At 46.5% G+C, this 20,887-nt stretch overlaps 1 protein-coding gene across 2 annotated transcripts in view; it reads left to right on the forward strand.

The window, feature by feature from the left end:
* Positions 1–504: 504 nt before the first annotated feature.
* NOC2L (NOC2 like nucleolar associated transcriptional repressor) overlaps positions 505–20,887 on the forward strand; it is a 60,314-nt gene continuing 39,931 nt past the window's right edge. Inside the window, exons 1-11 of one of the 2 annotated variants that reach the window (XM_067311208.1) lie at positions 505–549; positions 1,587–1,758; positions 2,309–2,416; positions 3,079–3,199; positions 3,808–3,898; positions 6,448–6,526; positions 8,567–8,677; positions 9,962–10,075; positions 10,810–10,998; positions 13,433–13,572; positions 20,279–20,390. In XM_067311208.1, the coding sequence (XP_067167309.1) occupies positions 530–549; positions 1,587–1,758; positions 2,309–2,416; positions 3,079–3,199; positions 3,808–3,898; positions 6,448–6,526; positions 8,567–8,677; positions 9,962–10,075; positions 10,810–10,998; positions 13,433–13,572; positions 20,279–20,390 (1,257 nt within the window). In that variant the 5' untranslated portion in view covers positions 505–529. Of the gene's footprint in view, positions 550–1,320; positions 1,500–1,586; positions 1,759–2,308; positions 2,417–3,078; positions 3,200–3,807; positions 3,899–6,447; positions 6,527–8,566; positions 8,678–9,961; positions 10,076–10,809; positions 10,999–13,432; positions 13,573–20,278; positions 20,391–20,887 lie in introns of those variants that run through there. The other variant, XM_013959629.2, reaches the window with a different exon arrangement.

Consider the following 20,887-nt stretch of genomic DNA (forward strand, 5'->3'; position numbering starts at 1 on the left):
GGGCGGCCGCTGGCGATGGCGGCGCCGCCGGCTGCGGCTTCCTCCCTCACCCGGAATAACCCCGCCGCCGCGCGGGCGAGACGCCTGCGGCGCCCGCAGGGCCCCCCCGCTCCCGCTCCCGCCGCCGCCGCCGCCCCGCCCCGCGCAGCCCCCGCCGCCGCCGCCGCCGCCGCCGCGCACGTGTCCGGGCCGCGGGGCGGGAGCGCAGCGCAGCGTCCGCCCCGCGCCAGGCCGGGCGGGCGGGAGCGGCGGGAGGCGGTTAACGGCGGCCGCTGGGGCTCGGCGGGGGCGGCCGGGGCCGGGGCCTGCTGCCCCCGGGCCTGCGGGCCCAGCCCGTCCCGGCGGGCTCTGGGCTGGGGGTCAGGGGTCAGGGGTCAGAGGTCAGGGCCGGGCCGGGGCGGGTCAGGCGGGGAGGGGCGGGGCGGGTCAGGCAGGGTCATCCCCGGCCCGGCCCCGCCCCCCGGCAGCCGCGCGGCGCGGGGCGTTGTGGGAGCGGAAGTGCCGGCCGCGGTGGAGCGAGGGGCGCAGCATGGCCGCCGCCGGCAGGAGGTGAGCGGCGGGCGCGGCCCGGGGCGGGGGCGCCGGCGGGGCGGGGGGCCGCGGCTCCCCCTGAGCTCTCCCCCCGCGGCCCCGAGCTCGGGCGAGTTCCTCAGCGCCGGCCTCGAGGCGGAGCCCGATGGCGGCGGCGAGAGGGAGGGAGGGAGGGAGGGGCGCGGGGCCGCTCCGCTCCCGGCCGGCCGCCGAGCAGGGGGCGCCAAGCCCTGCGCCGCCCCGGGCGAGCGCCGGCTGTGCCCTGCCCTGCCGTGCCGTGCCCGGAGCCGCGGGGTTTGCGGGGGCACCGTCGGAAGAAGGGGCTGGGTCGGGGGCGCCTGGAAGGGCTCTGCTGAGGGCCCTAGTGCGGCCGTGGGGTGCGCGGGGGCTGCTCGGGGAGGGTGGCGCTGCCAGGACCGCGCTCTCTCACTTACCTCTTCCCACTCGGTAGGCGCGGGGGAGAGAGCGTGCTGTAGCCGTAAGCCGCTCCTGATACTCTGACGCGTGGCTTAAATATTTATAGAGAGCGTCGGGTTTCCTCGGTTTGTGTGTGTTTACTCTTGCTTAAAGATTTTGGAGTGTTTGCAGATAGGGAATAATGAAAGCTTTTAGATATTGCTGACCATTACTAGAAAAAAATATGATTATTTACTACCAGATAAGACTTTACTAAGCTTTCATTGATAGATTCCTCCAATAGTGTAGTTCTCAGTTATCTTTATAAAAAGCCTGCAAGAGTAACTCTGAGAAGTAGAGTGATTTTTTTTTATTTTATTCTTTTTTTGCAAGATGTTTTCAAGACCCCTGGTTGATACCTGCATCTACCCAATAGAACCTGATAATTTGCTATCAAGCTTTCTTAGATATGACTTAAATAGTACATGGCATCCTCTAAAACAGAGGCTAAAATGGCTACAGAACTGTGACCCCAGCCCCAATGAAATCATCAGCATTCAGATCAGCCTCAGGTGTGATTTAGTGCCCAGAAGTTGCTTTCCCCTAGCACATCAGATGTTTGAGGGATGAATGTACACATGTTAATTCTTATCTACCAGGAGGAAGGGAAAGGCATCTGAACATAAAGATCAACTCTCCCGGCTAAAGGACAAAGATCCTGAATTTTATAAGTTTTTAGAAGAAAATGATCGCACTCTGCTGAACTTTGATGCTTCAGACAGCTCTGACGAGGAGGAGGAGGGGTTGCACATACCACCTGATACACTGGAGGTACTAGGCCTTGTTTTGAAATGCTGGATTAAATGCTTTTAATTACTTATGCATTAAGTGTTTGAGCTTGTGCGAGGACTGAATGTATTTGGGTCTATGGTGGCTAGGAAAGGGCCTTCCTGAAGATCAGCTGCAGCTGTGCAGGCTTGTAACCCTGGAGTCAGCTGTGGATTTGAACTGAGTATGAGGAGTATGTTTAAGACTGTGAAAGCAAAGCGTTGGAGTGTGTTTTTCCTGTGGCTTTGTTTTCCTTTCCCAATTAGAAATCATTTTACTTTAAGTGATATGCTTTTTCCTTAATACTTAAGCTATTGCTCATTGCATTTATGGAGCAAAGCTGCAGGACTGAAGTAGCTTTTTTTTTTTAGCATTTGTAAGACCCTTATTTTTGTTACTGCTTTACGCAGTGTTGAGAACAGCCTGAATAAAATTCACTGCTGCCTGCCTTTCTCACCACCTGCAAGTACCTTCAGTTGCTACTGAGCAAAATAAATGGGGCCAAAAAAGAACTGTACAAGCCTTTTCTCAGTCTTGATACCAACTTCTCTAGGAAGCAAGTGATGAAGATGAGGAAGAACATGACACAGTCAAAAAGAAGAAAGTTGATTTCATCCCCGTGAACTTGAAAATGGTTGAAAAATGGAAAAAAGCTGCAGAGGTGAGCTGAGAGATGGGATACAAGGCACCTGCATGTTCTCCCTTAAGATACTGCTCAAAATGTGTCATGACCTTTAAAAGACCAACTTTTGATTTATTCATCTTAAGAAAAAAAAATGCGGAGAAGATGGTGACAAAAGTCATATTCAAAGAACTTTTGTTACTTCAGCATGACTTGTCTCTGCAGTTTTTGTTTGGGCCACATGATTGGAGTATCCACACCCCATCTGAGGGAAAGGTTAGAAAAATTTTAGTGACTTGGAAGAGGTCAGAATGATTAATTTTTCATTTGCCCATCCCCTTGCTGAGCACTGTGCCTTTGAAAGCTCCAAGAGCTTTTTAAAGTCACATTAGAGCAGTGATGGGACAACTTGCTGCTCCTAAGATGGAGAGTGTAAGGTAAAAACAGATAATTGCTTGCAGCTGAGTCATTGCTTTTCAACCCCCAACCAATTATAAGCCTTACAAATCCATTTTAGAGCAAGTGAAAGCCACTAGCATTTGTTAACGCTGTTTTGGCATTTTCCTTCCCATTAAAGGATGGAGCTGTTTTGCAACCAAAGTTAAAATATATTTCAATGCTCCTGTCCCAGTAAAGTGCTTCAGAGTTCTAGAATATTGCTTGCTTTTTCTCTACAGCAGTCCTTTTTCTTTTTTCCCCAGAGACGACTAACACCAAAACTTTTCCATGAAATCACTCAAGCCTTTAAAGCATCTGTAGCAACCACCAAAGGCGACGATGGTGGGGCTGATCCCAGCAAATTCCAAGTTACCGATGCTGCAGGTGAGTTTTTCACCATACTTCTGTGCAAGAAGGGAAGTCATTTGGTAGGGAAGGTTGGGCTATTGGAAAAGAGTAAGGCTAAGCACTGGCAGGAGTTGGCTTACCCTTCTATAGGCTTCACTTAAGTAACACATGTCCTCCTTAATTCTTCCTTGCCCAGCATAGGGCTCCTTCATTTTTGCTTTCTGTAAAATCTCATTGTTTAATGCAAGGCACTACACAGAACTTGCGTGTCCATTGCTGTGACTGTTTAAAGAAAAAAATATATATCTTTTTGGGGGGAAGTGATGATAGCATAGAGCTCTAGTCATGGGTTGGACTTCTGTTGTGGCTGGTGCTCTTTGTTCAGAGAGCAAAGAGATGACCCCTTTTCCAGAAAACTGTCAGTTGTGATCTTCTCATTCAGATAAGAATTGTAGGATAAGATAAATTGATGTTTTCTGGAAGCTTTTGGGAACTCCCTAGTTCTGCTGTGGGATTTACTGGCTTCAGCTCCTTGGGGAGCTCTTTTCAGATTAGCTGAGAAAACAGGAATAAATGGAAAATAGCTTGCAAGTGCTTTACTAACTTTTTTCTTTTTTTTTTTCTTTTTTTTTCTTTGGAACCAGTGTTCAATGCCCTAGTGTCATTCTGCATCCGGGACCTCTTCAGCTGCCTGCAGAAACTTCTTATGCTGAAAGCCCCAAAGAGCAAACTAAAGTAAGTCTGAGGGGACCTGAGAATGGCAGGTGAAAGAGTATGGGTTGAGCTTTTTCAGACCTGAAACCTGTCTGTAAAGCTGGAAAAAAAATGGCAGCTCTTCCTAAATGCTAGCAAAGTCACAGAGTCATGGAATGGTTGAGTTGGAAGAGACCTCTGGAGATCATCTAGTCCACTGCCCTCCTCAAGCAGGGTCACCTAGAGCAGATTGCCCAGGCCTGTGTCCAGACAGCTTTTGAATATCTCCACAGCCTTTCTGGGCAACCTGTTTCAGTGCTCAGTCATCCTCACAGTAAAGTTTTTCTTTAGATTCAGACAGAACTTACTGTGTTTCAGTTCATGCCCATTGTCTCTTGTCCTGTCATGGGGCACCTCTGAAAAGATTCTGGCTCTGTCTTCTTTGCACCCTTCCTTCAGATATTTACACACATTGATAAGATCCCTCCCAAGCCTTCTCCAAGCTACGCAGTTCCAGCCTCAGCCTTTCCTCACATGACAGGTGCTCCAGTCCCTTAATCATCTTTGTAGCCCTTTGCTGGACTTGCTCCAGTAGCTCCTTATCTCTCTTCTACTGCAGAGCGTATAACTGGACACAGTACTCCAGGTGTGGCCTCATCAGTGCTGAGTTGAGGGGAAGGATCACCTCCCTCGAACCTGCTGGCAACAGTCTTCCTAATGCAGCCCAGGATGCTGTTGGCCACCTTTGTGTCAAGGGCATGTTGCTGGCTCATGTCCAGCTTGCTGTCCACCAGGGCCACTGGGTCCTTCTCTCCAAAGCTGCTTTCTAGCCAGTCGACCCCCAGCCTCTACTGGTGCATGGGGTTATTCATCCCTAGGTGCAGGACTTGGCACTTCCCTTTGTTGAACTTCATAAGGTTCCTGTCTGCCCACTTCTCCATCCTGCTGAGGTCCCTCTGAATGGGAGCACCACCCTCTGGCATATCAGCCACTCCTCCCAGTTTTGTCCATGATTTTATTCACAGGCTCATTAGCCAGGTTCTTTGTTTCTTCCCCAGGAAGTGCATCCTCTCTAAACATCAGACTCCAGCCTTTTGCCGAGGGAATATGGGTTCAACAGAGATGTCTGCAATGACATGTGCTTGCACTCAGGAGCAGTGTTAAAACATTGCAACTTCTTTTTTTCAGAAAAAGGGACCAACCCTTTCACCCATACAACTATGTGACTTTAGTCAATCCAGGGCTCTAGCAGCTACATTGCACTCTGGCATTCTGAAAGATGGATCATCTGGGTTTGACCTGCTCTCTGTTAGAGCGTGGTTAGAACGGAAAAGAGCACACAACTGGGCAAAGAATAGTATAATTTATCCCCTTTTCCAGAACTGCAGCATTAATCTGAAACCTTTGTGTCACATTCCTTGATGCTGTTATTTGATCTGACTAGAGAGAAGGAATGGCAGTTTTGAGCTCTCAGATGCTGTTTAAGACCTGGAAAGTCTCTGGCTATTGTGTGGTTTGGTGCCCCAAGAGGCTCAGAGTTGGTCTGCATCCATAATTGAATGGGGAGATCAGCATGGCTCACCTGGGAGCAGCTGGAAAAGGGTGCTGGGAAATCTAAGTCCCAGTCTCAACTCCTGTTGGATGAACCAATACCGTAGCTGGGGACTGAGTGCAGATTCATATAATAAGCCATTAAGTTCCCAATAAGCTGGAGCCATCTTAGCACCTGTGCCTGGACCATGAGCTTTTTACCTGAATCCCCTTAGCAGTTTCAGATGGACACAGTTTTATTGCTTCTTCCTAGTCTGATCTCTTCTGTTTTCCCAGTGGTGGGTAGAGCGAGAACTGGATCTCTTTCAGAAGTGTTTTCAGTTCCAGAGTAATTTTTGTGGTAGTTGTTGCTAATTTCCCTGTTGCAGATTAAAGGAAGGGTGAACTAAACTCTGGGTTCCCATTTGGTGGTGATGCCCAGTCTGAGGAGTAAATCCAAATTCCTCGTGCACTGGCTGTAAAGGGTACTCGAGTGCTGGGTGCAAATGCCAACCTTTTTTGACTCCACAGGCATGACTAGTCTGGATTGTCTGAATTTTGGCCTGTCCTAGGACCTGGGGCAATTATTATTTCATGAATACAGCGTCAAAAGTTCAGAAAAGACTGAACAAATGTCTCCCAACTGGTGTAATCCCAGTAATAGTCTTTCTTGCTACAAGTCAGGCCACGCTTCTCAGGCAGTGGCCCCTGAGCGGAAGATGAGATAACATCAATTGTGAGGGATTCAGAGAGACCCCTACCAGGCTTTCTGGTTGTCATAGTTCTCTTTATGACACTTGTAGAGGCCTGGGTGCCCTGTTGGGAGGCTGTTCTTCCATTTGAATTGAATTTTTTAATGCTGTGTTTCAGCCCTTACTTTACAGAAGAGAGATTTCTTTTCATCCGTAACAAAGTCGAGTGTGAGGTTTTTGTTTGGGTTTATTTTCTTCTTGTTTTGCTAGCAATTGTTTTTACTCACTGGCCATACCAAGGAGGTGAATTCACTGTTCTTTGTGCTGCTGAAGTCTTTTATTTGTTTTGTTTTGTTTTTTAATTTTCAGAATGGTCCTCCCTTCCACCAGCCCGCTTTGGAACAAGCTGCGATTGGACATAAAAGTGTACCTGAGCTGCACTATCCAAGTAAGAAACTTCAGCATGTTTACACTTTCAGTCTGTGCATCACTGGGCTTTTGTTTAAGGTATGTTGGAAAAAGGCAGATGGGCTTTTGCATCTGCCAATAACACAACTAAAAGTAGAGCCCAACCATCAAGAAGACGGTTAAAGTAGGTAATGATGTTTGTAGCCTCAGGCGCTCTTCTTTTTGAAGAAGCAGTTACTCTGGTTTGAGGGTGACTTCCTGGCCATTACAAAACTGGTAACTTCAGGTCTTGTTTCTATGCTTCCTCTGTAGTGGAGGGTAAGATTCACTGGCTGAGGTCGCTTCTTCCCATTGCATCTCATTGAGTCTCTGTGCCTTGGGCATCTGCAACTTGAGAATTTGCTTGCTTCTCTATCTGTGTTAGCTTTTGGAAATACTTGGTCTAACTAAAGATTTGGAGCTTCATAGGATGTTTGGATAAAGGTAGCCTGTAAAGAAGGGCTGGGTTAATGTTCTGACAGTTTTCTGTCTCAATTTCTCTCTGCCCAAATGATTGGGTTTAAAGTAGTTTGAAGTGCTGTGCTTCTGCATTCCACCTCTTTAATGTAACTTTTGGCATTACAATCTTGCCCCTTCTTACAGTAAATACTAAGAAGAGGTTGCACTGATAACCTCCTCTCCTTGCATATGCCATCTCCCAGTATGATTATGTTCCACCCCCTTAGGACATCTCATCTGTGCCAAGTTGCTTGTGTCTTGTGTTTTAATGACAGCACAGGGTTTATTTCTGCAGGAAATTTCTTCCTCCCTACCCCTTCTTCCCCCCCACCCCCCCAAAAATTTTTTTGGAAATGAAGCTGAGAGATCATTTCATTATGTGCCCCAAAATTTGGAATATTAAAAAAATAAAATAAATTGCTCATCCTTCAGAAACTGACAGAAGGCGATATGGGGAGAGAGAAAGTAAGTGCTGAGGTCCTTTAGCTTTGAGCTGGCAGAATGACTTAGCAGAAAGCAGCATTTTGATCTGCAAAGCAGGATAGTTTTTTCCTCAAGTCTTGGTGCCTCTCATCAGCAGCAGAACTAAAGATTGCATTAGGAAAAAGCAAGAAGGAAAAGCAGACAATTCAGTCTCATTAAAGCAGTCCCCGGTCCTGTGGTTACTTCTCAGTGCCCTTGATCCCAGGCTTCACTGCAGTGTTTTTCTGGTGTAGTAGTTTCTGAGCAATGTCTTCCCCTTGCTTGTTGGTATGTGAGGGACTTTGCAAGGGAGACATGCCCAATTCAGAATCCTCACAGTGAAGAAGTAGAACAAGGAGGAAAACTAAAAGCAGAAAAACTACCTCTGTTTCTAGCCACTGAGATTTCAGGCAAGAGGAGGCATTTCACCAGGCAGGATCTCTTTCAAATTGAAATGACTTTGAACTTAACATTGTGCCTTCAAATTAGAAACTACAAACTCTTCTGCTTGGGTTTGGCTCCAGGTGAACTGATCTGAACAACTCAAAAATACCAAGAGCAAGCAGTCTGTGTCTAACCTGTTCCTTGAGCTGAAGTTAACGTCTTGATACCCACATGGTATTCCAGCTTTCTATTAAAGAAATGTTGGTAAAATCATGTAAATCATCAGATAATTCAGATGGCCTGTTTCCCAGCCTTGTGTTAGCTGAGGGTGTCTTCATTGTGCTTTGGCCCTTTGCAGTGAGATGGCAAAGGTGTTGGTATCGTGCCTTCTGTAAGGTGTCTCAAAATGCAAATAGACTGAATTATTGCAGTATACCCAAGCCAGCTTTCGTGCAATGAGCTCAGGTGCCAGTAGCCATACAAGTCCAGTAGCCTGAGCTCGTATTTGCAAAGATGTACTACTGGGGGAATTTATTTACCCTGCCATGGGCCTGCTCCATTCCTGATACTGCTGGGGGTTTGTTTGGGCTTGCTCATGGGGAGGGGTGCCCTTCCAGTCCTTTGGAACCGCATAGGTACTTGGGAACAGCAAAGTGCAGCTGCTTAAAACAATGGTAAAGGAGGAGGTGATGGGGACCACAGACTGACTGGTATCATGTTATGCTTTTCCCTGTAGCTCCTGTCTTGTTTAACAGAAGCCTCTGTTGGAGCAGCAGTCCTTCAGCACGTCAACTCCATAGTACCTTACTATTTGTCCTTTCCAAAGCAGTGCCGTGTACTTCTCAAGGTAAGGTGGCAAGCTGCGGCGTGTCATTTAGATCTGAGGTATTTTCTCTACCCCTTCAGATGAATCTCTCATGGTATTTGGGCTAGATCGCATGACAGTCCAGTCTCTTGGATTCCTCTTCCCTTGCTTTTCTTTTGGTCCCAGAAAGGATCAATGCCTCTCAGGCCTTCTGGGTACTGTGCGGTTCTTTCACAGTAAGGTGAGTGGAGTGGGCATGTGGCTCCGCATATAGTTGCTGTTAATCCCTGTGCAAAGTGATGTGGAGGTGTTCTGGGGAAGCTGTCTGTTTCCTCATCCCAGATGGAGTAATTGCTGCCTGTGTGCTGAGTCTGGGTATACATCTGTGATAATGTTTCACCCTCAGGAGCTGGGGGTGGAATGTTTTTGTGGCAATTTAGTCACAACTGCTAAGTGCTTAAGAACAACAAAGCAAGGAGGCATGGAGGAGCAGAAGAGGGCAACATGGTGACCTTTATTTAAAGGGCAGCAACATGACATTTAAATGAATTTGGGAATCCTTTGATGCTAATAATGGGAGAGACCTATGCCTCATATCTAGAGGTCTCTGCTAAATGCTACAGTAGGGAAGGTATGTCCAGCCCTGCAGTGTAGCCAGAATCTTCCAGGTTTCCTCTAGAGCTCATTAGTGCAGATAAGCTAATTAGTTCTGATTTGCTAAGTGGCAAGAAACATTGATAAATCCAGAAAACAAACCCTGGTCTCCCCTGTCCAGAGTTAAGTGCATCTTTAATAGCTCTATTAGAGAAACCAGTGTTCATGGCCAGAACTGGAGCGTGACTCCTGGTGGGCAATTGCTTAAACTTAAGTTGGTTGTGTCTTAGATGTTGCTTGTATCCTGCAGAAGTTAGTGGGAGACATACAGATGACTTCCTTTGGATTGGCGGATGTACTGGCCAAATGGGTTATTTAGTGTGTTGCCTTCTAGGAGTCGATGAGGAATCTTTGCAAAGCCTAGGAGACTGAATCACATGCAAAGGCTGGTGTCTGTAGTCAGAAGCTTAAATCTGTATTTGGGCGTGTAAATGAAGATGCGTGTGTTTGGTGCCAGTTTTGGACAGTTTCCTCTGTACTTGTCATGAGAACACTGGCCTTACCCTTTGGGTGGTCTCACAGCTAGAGTATGAGGTTCTCTTGTGATTGGTTCTGTGACAATAATCAGCCATCCTTGTCACCACCTTATTCCCTTGCATTTTTGTAGCAAAGGCCTCTGTTATGAGGAGAAACTCTTTGTCCCTTCACTTATCTGCATCTTTTTCTCTCCAGCAAGCAATTCATCTGTGGAGCACAGGTGAGGAAACAGTGAGAGTATTGGCCTTCCTAGTGCTGAACAAGATCTGCCACCACAAGAAAGAGATGTACCTAAGTCCTTTGCTCAAGGTAAGGCTGGTACTTGCTTTACTCTCCAGCTCTTCTTTCTCAAGTTATATGCAAATGCCTTAGGGCGTGAGCTGTAGCCTACAAGACAGGGCAGGTGCTGGAGGTGGTGCTGGCTACACCCAGAAAATAATACAGGGGAAAAAACTGTGTGAGGCTGAAGAGTGAGATCCTTCATATTCTCACTGCCATTCCTGCTGGAGGCAGGTAGGCAAGGTCTCAGCAGGAAAGGCCTTTGCTCATCTGACTGCAAGGTGAATACTCATCCACCAAATTACTGAAGGCTTTCTTCAAGTGCTGACACACCAGCAGTCCTGCTGAGCTGCTCTGATGTTTCACTAGTGGCTGGAGTTCCCAAATTATCATATAGTAGTTTGCTTAGGTACCACTGTCGTAAAAGAACTGTGTTAACTCTGACCAGTTACGAGCATGTATGGCTCAAAGCCATCTCACAGTTCTTTCCTTTCTTCTTGTGGAGAAGCAATGGTAGGGGCATCTTCAAGCTCTGTGATTTAAAAAAAAAAAAAAAAAAAAAAAAGTACAGGTGCAAAAGTACTCTCTTCCCTGTCTCTGTGAAGAAGGTGCAGGCTGTGTTATTTTTGCCTATACCTTCAAAAGGCTTGCAAAAGTAACACTCCTTTCACAATTTTGGGATACCTGGGGAGGGGAAGGTTGGTGAAAGACTGGTTTTGTTCAAACTGTTTTATGGGGTGTATCTTGTCCTCTTTTCCCCACAGCAAATGTACATTGCGTTTGTGAAGAATTCCAGATTCACATCCCCCAATGTCCTGCCCATGATCAACTTCATGCAGCGGACACTGACAGAGTTGTATGCTTTGGACACACACATCTCTTACCAGCATGCCTTCATCTATATCCGTCAGCTTGCCATTCACCTGCGCAGTGCCATGACCATAAAGAAGAAGGTAGGTGCCCATCTGTGTGGAAGTAGTACCCTTCTATGGGAAATATGTGGAGAAGGGGAAATTACAGCAGCCATGTCAGGCTTTTCGTGATGACTATAAAGCATCAGTACTTGTCTGATCCGTTTCATGATGTGCTAAGGCATTGTGTTTCGCCCTGTGGCAGGGAAGTTCAGAGCTCGCCCCATAGCTGCCTGTGAACATTCTTTGTTTCTGTATTAGTTTGCGTTTTCAGTACAGAAGGAGAGAACAGACCACTGCAGAGTAGGAGCCATTTTTCTCTCCCCAACTTGCTAGTTTGTGGAATACTTTTTCCCTTTGTTTGTGAAACTGGTGTTGGCAACCACTGTTGCAAAGCCCCAGAGTAAAGAAGATTAGGAATCAGCCTGGTGTGTGCATCTTTCCAGTGCAGTGCCCCTGGTGCATCTGCCTCATCTTCTCAGTAGCTGCTTTTTCCCATCCATGCTATTTGGAGGGCTTCACTGAACAAAGCAGCTCAGACCCTTTTGGGAGCTGCCCTGCTTTGTGCCACCTCCAGTCTGACCTGGCAAATCTGAGCCAGGTTGCTAATCCTGGCTTTATTCATGTTTAGCAAAACAGACACCTATAGATTAATGGTTCAGCTGCTTCCAAACATTGCAGAATTGGTGACCAGTTAAATCTCCTGGCTCTTCAGACATGGGGATAAACTGAGCAGAGATAAATGAAGTCTGGGCTGCATATTCCCTAATTGGATTGTGTTGGCTTCCTGCACCCTCAGCCCTGGCCCAGACAAGACCTAAATCTCCTTGATTCCACAGCTGGGGAGTCTGTGGAAACTTTAAATGACATCAGCATGACCAAAATGCACAAATGCCAGCAACAAGCCAATTTAAACTGAGCAATGGGTGCTTGTGGAAGGTGGATCACAAGAGCAGTTTGCTTATCCAATGTGCAATGGAAGGTGAGAACAGACCTTCTTGATGCATCTCACAAATAGTGACTTGCTAGGAGAGTGCTGCCTTGTCCAGCTGCAGCCTGAGTCCCTACCACAAGGCTTGCACCAATGGCTGCAGTTTAGGACTTCTGTCCTTATTCCAGGATTTACACATCTTTCTTCATCCAAAAGATGCACTTACTTCATTCAAAAGAGGAGGTGACCTGGACTTTGAAAGTCTGAGTGAGATGCAAGTTTGGACTGAGGCCCCTCATTAAGCACAATCTCATAAGACCTTGGTTGGTGCAGTTCTCTGGGTTCTGGGGGCTACATGAGCCTCTAGAACTCTCTGGAAAGGGTGTCCTTAAGGGACTTCTGCACTCTTCTGGGCTTTTATTTAATCTAGTACTGTGGGCTGTTCAGGCATGTGGCAGGGAGAGAGGGAAGGGGCTTGTCCAGACATTCTTGAAAACAATACCTCTTGGATTTGTGGAAGACTTGGCCCTCATCTCCCCATGCCACTGAGCCAGTCTGGATAGTCTGCTGCTTGAGTACCACTGCATATTAGACACAAGGCTGGCGTCTTGCATTATTTGTGTTGGTAACCATGAAGGCTGGCTTATAAAGAGCTGAAAGTTTGTTCTCGCCTCTGTTGTCTTCACTCTGCAGTTGGAAAAGACACTACTAGGACAATTTTTTTATTTTATTTTTTTTAAACTACAGGAAGAAATGTTGAGTTCTGTAAACTGGGGCTGGGCTGGTCATTTGGTGCTTGCTTGGACAGAGAATGCTTGTAGGAAGAAACCTTAAACTAAGCAGTAGGCATTGCCTTTCAAAACTAGTGAGGCATGTCCCTCAGCAAGTTAAACCACTACTCAAGGGTGATTTTGGTTAATACAGCTGAGGGAAAGGAAACTTCTAGTGGAAAGGACAAGCTGCTACATAACAACCAAAGGAAATTGAAGCTTGCAGGAAATTCATCTAGGTTTCCCCTCTCTGCATGCAATCTGCACTGTAGCTTTACATGCCCTTTTTTTTCCCTTCCCTCTCTGGTGTGCATAAGGCAGACTACAAGGCTGTTGTAGAGGTGCCTTCCAGCCTTGCTACCTGTGGGAGACCAGTGAGAGTACCAGGGACTGTGGGTAGACAGAACAGGCTTCCTGATGCTTGGCCACATCCCACTGTCTGCTGTGAGCTGGGTCATTAAATCATCCTTCTCAAATGAGCTGCACTTGTTAAGAAAGGCAGTCTGCATGTTGCTCATTATTTGCTTCAAGGCACTAGCTAGCACCAAATCATAATATTGCCAAAGCTTCATGCACATATCTGAACCTGCTGGATGGAAAGTCAGAGCCACCAGTGTCAAAGTCACAGCTAGAATGTTAGCTATTCCTCTCTGAACACTATACCCTGTTCTCTTGGAGAATGCTGGATAAAATTGGAGTCTGGTAGAGAAACCAAAGTGAACTGCTCAAAAGCCTGATTTTCAAGTTTGTGTTTGTGTCCCTCCCTTTTTTGCAGGAGAACTTCCAGTCTGTTTATAACTGGCAGTATATCCACTGCCTGTATTTCTGGTGTCGGGTTCTCAGCACAATCTATCCCAGTGAAGTCATGGAGCCATTGATTTATCCTTTGACACAGGTCATCATTGGCTGTATAAAGTAAGTAGGATTTTTTTTTTCTTCCTCTCTTGACAATGCCTCCTCCTCTCCCCTAAGGAATTGGTATGGCAGACCAGTTACCAAGGGATGTTACTGTGCATGATTTGGATTTAACTTTACATTGTAAGGAATCAGAGGGAGCTGCTTTTGTGAGACATGTTCAATTGAAGTATTCCATCTAGAAATGCACTTTGTGTGACCATGTTTTCTAAGGGCATTAGGGGATTGTTTCAGAGGAAGCCAGTAACCCTTTGATTCATTAGCTAAGATCATGGGCTCATGTCCATGTGAAACCAGATACTCTGCACAAAGGTTTGGGCTTGAGTTTGGCACCCATATGGTTAGCTGGTGAGAAAGCTTAGGAGAGAATAACCTACACTGCACCCAACTTTTCATTGTAAGAAATTTCAGTGCTGCCTGTTCCAGTGTCCAGTTCTGGTCCTTCCGTGGACTCCCATATTGAAGAAGGACCACCTGGTTTGCGACCCAGTGTCAAACTGCAGCAGTTTCTGGGGTAGACTCAAAAGTAGCTAAGTGGTGCCCAGCAGTGAGAATAGAAAATAAACATAGCACGTGAAATTCCTCTTCCCCTACGTTCTGGAATGTTTGCAGGGTTTGTGTGGCCAGGTGGCATTTCTGAATAACTCATGGACTCATGCTACTGTGTAGTGGGGAGTTGGAGACCTGAAGCAGTACAGTGAATTAACTTCGATGCCTAGTCCAGTTCTTCTCCTCTGCTAAAAAAGCACATGGTCTTCTACTTTATCTCTGAAGAACTGTGTCTCCAGGAACACAAACTGCAGAGGAGTCTGTTCCAGTGATTACAGTGGGATCCCATCCTGTTAGTGTGTGTGCAACAAGATGACCAAGCTGGGAGATGAACCTTGAATACCTGCCAGTAATTGTACGTTGTGCAGGAGTGTACAAAGTGGCATGGAAAAATGTACTGACGTGCCTTAGGACCTCCCATGAGACAGTGGCAAAGAACAGAATCAAGTCCTCATCTCCAGCTCTGTAAATAGATGCTTGTTTTTTTGTTTTGTTTGTGTGTGCATGTTTGTTAGAAGTTGAAGGACTGGGGATACATCTGTTCTTTTTAGTATGTCTCTGCTGAGGATTTCTTCCTTGCTTTCTACCAGTTTGTGTGTTTGTATACGAAACTTCTATGCTTTGAAACTGCTGTTACTAATGGGCATAAAGGGAATTTCTGAATCTCTGGTGATCTCTGAAATCCTGTTAGCTCTGTAACTAGATTCTCGGCTTTAAAACACCACCCGCCTGGTCTTAAACTCCAAATGGTGATGAAGATAAGCAGGTTTAAACGATCGTTAGAGCGTGCATACATCCCTTTCCCCATCCCCCATCTGCACAGGCTGCTTCCTACTGCTGTTGCAGAGCTTTAATTGTCCTGCGGACAAGTCTAGGCAGTTTTCCACCTGTCTAGGCAGATAAATCAGCTAACTGGGGCCAAGGAAAGGTGAATTGGGTAAGGCTTGGCAGCAGCAGCAAATGGAATTTGTTAGCATCTGTGATGTACAGGACTGCTTGGCATGAAGTACAGTGACCATCTGACAAAGCTTCAAAGGTTTGTGAGTCCAACAGAATGGGCTTTAGGATGGGGAAAATAGAAATAGATGCCCAGGCTGGCTTCCTTGCTAAGAAAAGCCAATGTCTAGGCTATAAAAAGGGGGTAGGTAGATTAGCAGATAGGGAATGGAGGGGGGCACAAAAAGATGAAGTACCCAGCCAGGTCACATCTTCTGTATTGTCAGTTTTATGTGGCTGTGGTTTCTCCTTAGGCAAAGGGGTTTTCTGAGACTCCTTGTTAGAAATGGAGGTACAGAGAAGTTTAAGAGGGTATGAAGTCCACAGATCCTCCTGTGTGACTGAATCATGACTTACTGTCTGGTGAGAAGGGCCACTGTCTTGCAGGGCTTTCAGCAAGGCTGTTCGGTGCCCATTTCTTTCTCCTTGCCTTTCACCCTCTGCAGGGTGATATGTACATGTTTGCAGGATTCTCTGAAGAGCTGTAGGTTATTTATACTGCACTGTAGACTGCCTGTAGGCATCTTCAGTTAACATTGCTAGCTCAATCAGTGGCTGAATGCAGCTACTGAATTTTATATGTGTAGGATTGGGACCCCTTGAGGGCAAGGAGAATGGATTGGCAAAATAAAGTTGGCTCAGCCTGCAAGAGGTTTTGGAGGTGGGCTATATTTTGAGTTGTTCACAGAATGGTTGAGGTTGGAAGGTCCTCTGGAAATTAAGTCCAATGTTCTTCCTTTACACACAGTGTTTAGATTCTTAGCTGCTACAAGTTGGCATGGCTGTTTTGATAACTACTTTGTATCTGCTGAGGGATTATGCATAGAAGAATGGAGTCCACTTTAAAGACTATCCTTTAGCCTTCCGAGATGCTGAGTTGAAGGGCAAGATAGCCAATAGCCAAAAGAGTATGTGAAGTAGCATTGGCCTGAAGAGATGCAAAACAGAGTTGGTTCAGCTTCCCTCTGGGATTGAATGGTGCGGCTACAAAGTAAAACCAATGCATCGTCTTAGGGGGAAAGATTCATGTCACCTATCCTTCAACATGCTACCCCGTATTTCTACAAGGGAAACGGATGGGCCCTTGAGCAACTAACTAAACTCGGGTTCTGTTGGTAGTTGCAGTAGAGGAGTTAGTGACCTGATGAGAAAGAACAGATGGTGAGGGATTGCCATGAATGGTTTTTCCCTTGCACAGGTATCTTTTAACTGAAACACTGAAGGTAATGTTGCTCTACAGACTGTCTACTCTGGCCTTGGAGACCTTTGGGAACTTCTGGAGCAGGCTGTGTTGGAATGTGCAATTTCACCTCAAGTGTGTGCAGCTATTCCTGCTGTCATGATATGGCTCCAAGGGCTTCAGCTGCTCGAGTCTATACCCAGAATCTCCTGTTCCTTCCTCGATAATGGTCTCTTCTGGTGTGGGTGGCTGTGCTGACCAAACCGAAGTTAGCACAAATCTGTCTCTGTGCAGTAGTCCCCTGGCATAGATATGTCTGTAACAATTGAGGGTCATGGAAGAACCCAGCTGGCTTCTATGCAAGGTGAGAGGGAGAAGAATCCAACCTGGAAGTCAAGGTTTTTTGCTTTGTGTACTATTTTACACATTTCTGGGAGGCCCGTTGGGGATATGCATCTGCTTGGGGGCTGCTTAGTTTCTGACTTGTGAGCAGATTTTCTTGAGGAAAGACGGAGTGAATGAGCCAGACCCCTGGTTCTTTATGTTACTCTGTGGAGCTCAGCTTTGCAAGATGTGTGCATGTGATCAGACAGCAGGGAAGGATGCAATGGAACCTCTTGATCCAGAATACATTGTGCTCCGGTTGTGGCTGGTGTAGTGCTCTCGGGAATGTCCTGGGAGTAATAGCACTTGGAAGGAGGACTGTCCTTCCCTGAGTGTCTCTTGTACCAGAAGGTGGCGCTTTGCTCCAAGCAAAAGGGCTGTGAGCGGGGTGTGTGTGTGTGTCTTTGTGCAGGAGGGGATGCACTCCCAGTGCTGCACTAGCTTGTCACACGAGGGGACTGGGGAGAAATTACCATCCGTTGCAGGTTTTTTGCTCCAGGCAGGGACAAAGGCAGAATTTGAAATGTGCTTAAACAAGATAACTAATAGCAGAGGGTTGCCTGCTAAAATCAAAATTAGCTCACTGGTTTTCTTGCTCTCCCTTCTTGCTCTCCAGCATACAAAATGTCTTAAAACTGTATTTTTTAAATAACACATTTCAGAAATGGTCCCCATGTGTCCACAAGTTACATGCACTCAAGATGTGGTCCGGGGACCACTAAATGGGGTAGTGGTGGAATTGATGGTTTTTCAAGGTCCCTTTCTAGCCCAGTTCACTCTGACTTTTATGATGCTGGACCACTGTGGGGCAGAGGGAAGGAGCCTCATTGCTGAGTTTGCTAATGGAATTGCTTTGTGAAAATCAGTGGTGCTGCTCTCACAAACAGCTGAAAGACTGCAGTTGGCTTGACCATTGGGGCAGCATTGTAGATATTGCAGAGATACTAGAATACAGAAGGAGATTAAATCCTCTTTCCTTTCTTTGCCTTATACTTTTCTTGGTCTCCATAGTGCATAAGTGCCTCAATTTGATCTGTCTGCTTGCGCTTGTCTGAGTTCATATTTCTGTGCACAGCAGCTCAGCAGAGGCTCCTACTCCATGTTATCCCTCACTTCCCATCACCATGGGAAGTGTTTTTCTGACCTTGTCTGCATGGCTTTCTACCTTGCTCCCAGTCCAAGCTATAAACAAAGTCCTTCCCTATAGTTAAAAGAGGATTTGTGATGCACCTTAGGTTTTAGTCTCTGACCTCCCAGCATGTACAGGAGAGAATTCAGGTACAGTCTCCTCCCAGAGGTGCAGGGAAGGTCCTCATGTCCCTGAGCAGCTTCCCTTGACTGACCTGTCTTGGTGGGGCAGAGGCTGATGTTGAAAAAGCTTTCTCTCTTCTCACCAGCTAAAGGAAGGTTGTGGCCACCCAGGAGCATAACAGAAGGAGCTGCAGCTCCTTAAAAATAATCCTTGAAAAGCCTTCAGGCTGTTCTCTGCACCATAGCATGTGCCCTGGTTGCATGAGAGAAGTAGGGCAGGTGTGCTCCAAAGGACAGAGGTTGTAAGACATTAGAGAACACTCTCCTTTGAGATGAAAAGCACGAGCTGTAAACTCGGGCAAGCCAGTTTGAACCTCCTGGCTGGGCCCTGGAGTGACTAGGCAGTCTGCCCTCCCTCAGCAGAGCCAGGCCTCAGGTCCCAGCTGTGTTTTGTATTCCCTGTGCATCCCAGCCATTGGGAAGTTAAGCAGATTGTTGCATCGCAGAGCACTCTAAAATTAATGGTCTTGGTTTACAGTAAATCTATACATTTAACAGGTTTATCCCTCGATCAATTAATTCCTGAGGAAGGCTTTCGTCATCTCCAGTGGTGCCAGATCAGGGATGCAGAGTAGATTTATTTCTATAATGGATCCAATGATAATTATTTCACTATTTGGTGGAGGGGGGAAGAGATGGGGGTGATTTATGGTGTCTGGTCAGGCAGTTTTTCTCTCCTGGATTGCTCAGCAAGCTCTTTTTTCCTCAGGGAAGGGGCTTTGTTTATCAGACTTGAGGCTGTTCTCTGGGAATTGCATTTTTAAAATCCACCCTTGTTAATGTTGGAAGCATCAATGTCTTCAAGTACAGATCATTCATAGTGAGCGGTTCTAGAGTGGTGGTAATGAGAGGTCTGGAGTATTTCAGGGGTAGGCATGTGGCAATAGCCTCTGCGTTATCACCTCTGCTGCTGGCTGGCATGGCACTGGGGGAGCTGACCATCCCTTCTGGGTGCTCACCTTACAGAGTTGGCTGTGCTTCTTTCCCCTTAGACTCTGGGGAGGAAGGTGCTATCTAAGCCAAAGCAGATATCAGTTTGAGGTGTGGGTCGGAAAGGCTGGACTCTTCTGTGCTGATCACTGGCTATGCAAATGTACATATCACCTCTCTGAAGGAGGCAGGAGTAGCCCAAATGCTCCTCTGGGATGGAGAGGGCTGAATGCATTTGGCTGCGAGATGTCCTCCTCATTCCCACGTTGTCCTTTCTGACACACTGGTCGTTGCTGGTCCAGCTCGTTATGCCTGAGTGACTTTCCACACAAAGTGTTGCTATTTAGGTCACAGCAGGAGCTTTATGGGTATGCAGAGAGTAGGTAGCCTGAAATGGAGCACCCCTCCCTCCTTGTAGCCACCCCACCCCATGTGCCAGCTGCCCCCCTTTCTCTGTCAAACCTGCTGTTTGAAGTGGACACTTTACTGCTGGTTCCTGCCTCTTTTTCTTACATACCTACCCCTGTGGGGATTCAAAAGTGCTGAACACAACAAAACAGCATCAGTGATAAGCTTAATTTACAAAACTCTTGTTTTGTAGCCCTTTCTCCCTCTGCTTCCCCACCCTTATTGCTTTGATTTCATTACCTTGGTTAGCTCAGTCTACACTTTCCCCTAAATGCTACTCACCCACAGAGCTCACTGGTATTCCAGTCAAACTATCTCTGGATTAGTTTTCCTCAACTTTAAAATCCATGTGTAAAGTCTTCTGAAACAATTTAATTATGACCACAATGTATTATCATGGCAAAGTACCTGCTATTTAGTTGCTCGGACTCATATTTTGTAACATGAATTTATTTCCACACCTGGGGCTAAAAAGCATGAAGCCTCATGCCCTCACTTTTGTGCCCAAAGACAGGCAATGGGGAAGACACCGTAGGCCTAGAGGACTATGTTCTCATGATAACAGGGGCTATTTCACGTGACAGTCACTTCAGGGCAGTTGTGATTACTGCTGATTAAAAATCCAGACTCTTTCTCACCGATTCACTTGGAAGGTAGGGTGTAAGAGGAGCATGTGCAATTAGAGACCAAGGCCAGAGGAGACTGAAGAAGTCTGTACAACTAGCTGCAGAAGCTGAAAACCTGGTGTTAGTGTTATACCTTTAATGTGTGCAAATTCTGTTTCCCACTGTGGGATAGCTCGAGCAGCTCAAATAGTCTGCTGTGCAATGCTAAAGCTGTCTGTGTTTTGTAAAGAGAACAAGAAGGGCTCTGAAGTATCACTGAAGGCTGTAGATTTGGTTTCTTTATCAACTTTGTCTAATATCCTTTCCTCTGTTTCCTCTCTAGGCTGGTACCCACGACTCGTTTCTACCCCCTGCGCATGCACTGCATCCGTGCACTTACACTGTTGTCTGAAAACACCCGGACCTTCATCCCAGTCTTACCATTTATCCTGGAGGTTAGTCAGTGCCTATTGATCTAGCAACAGCTGATGCCTGGCATCATGCTTGGGACCAAGAGCTCCCAAGGTTGCATGCTTTGCTCAGCTCTCTTAAAATCCCTGGCAAACACCATGAGACAGAATGTATTGTGTGGTTAGTAAATAGGATTAACTTTTACTGGCCTGGGAGGTAAGAGTATCTGAGATAGCTGAGTACAAAAAAGGCATTTCTAGAACTCTGGCAGTCTCAAGATCGCCTAAATGAAGGTGAAGATCTTGCTGGGAAGAGGAAGACGTTCATTCCAAGAGAATACAACTGTTGAAAATGAATGCTGTTTCACCCTTAAATAGTCAGGGTTATTTTTCCCTTCACTGTCTCTCCCCTTCCAACCTTCATATTTACAGTGCTTAGAGTGAGCCTGAAAGGAGCTGGAGCTTTTGGGTAGAGTTTTTCATATTTTTCTTATGCATTTCCATTATTGTCTGGTCTGGGACAAACACACATCTCTTTGCCC

Source organism: Apteryx mantelli, chromosome 26 (assembly GCF_036417845.1).
Source record: "Apteryx mantelli isolate bAptMan1 chromosome 26, bAptMan1.hap1, whole genome shotgun sequence".
Lineage (NCBI taxonomy): Eukaryota > Metazoa > Chordata > Aves > Apterygiformes > Apterygidae > Apteryx > Apteryx mantelli.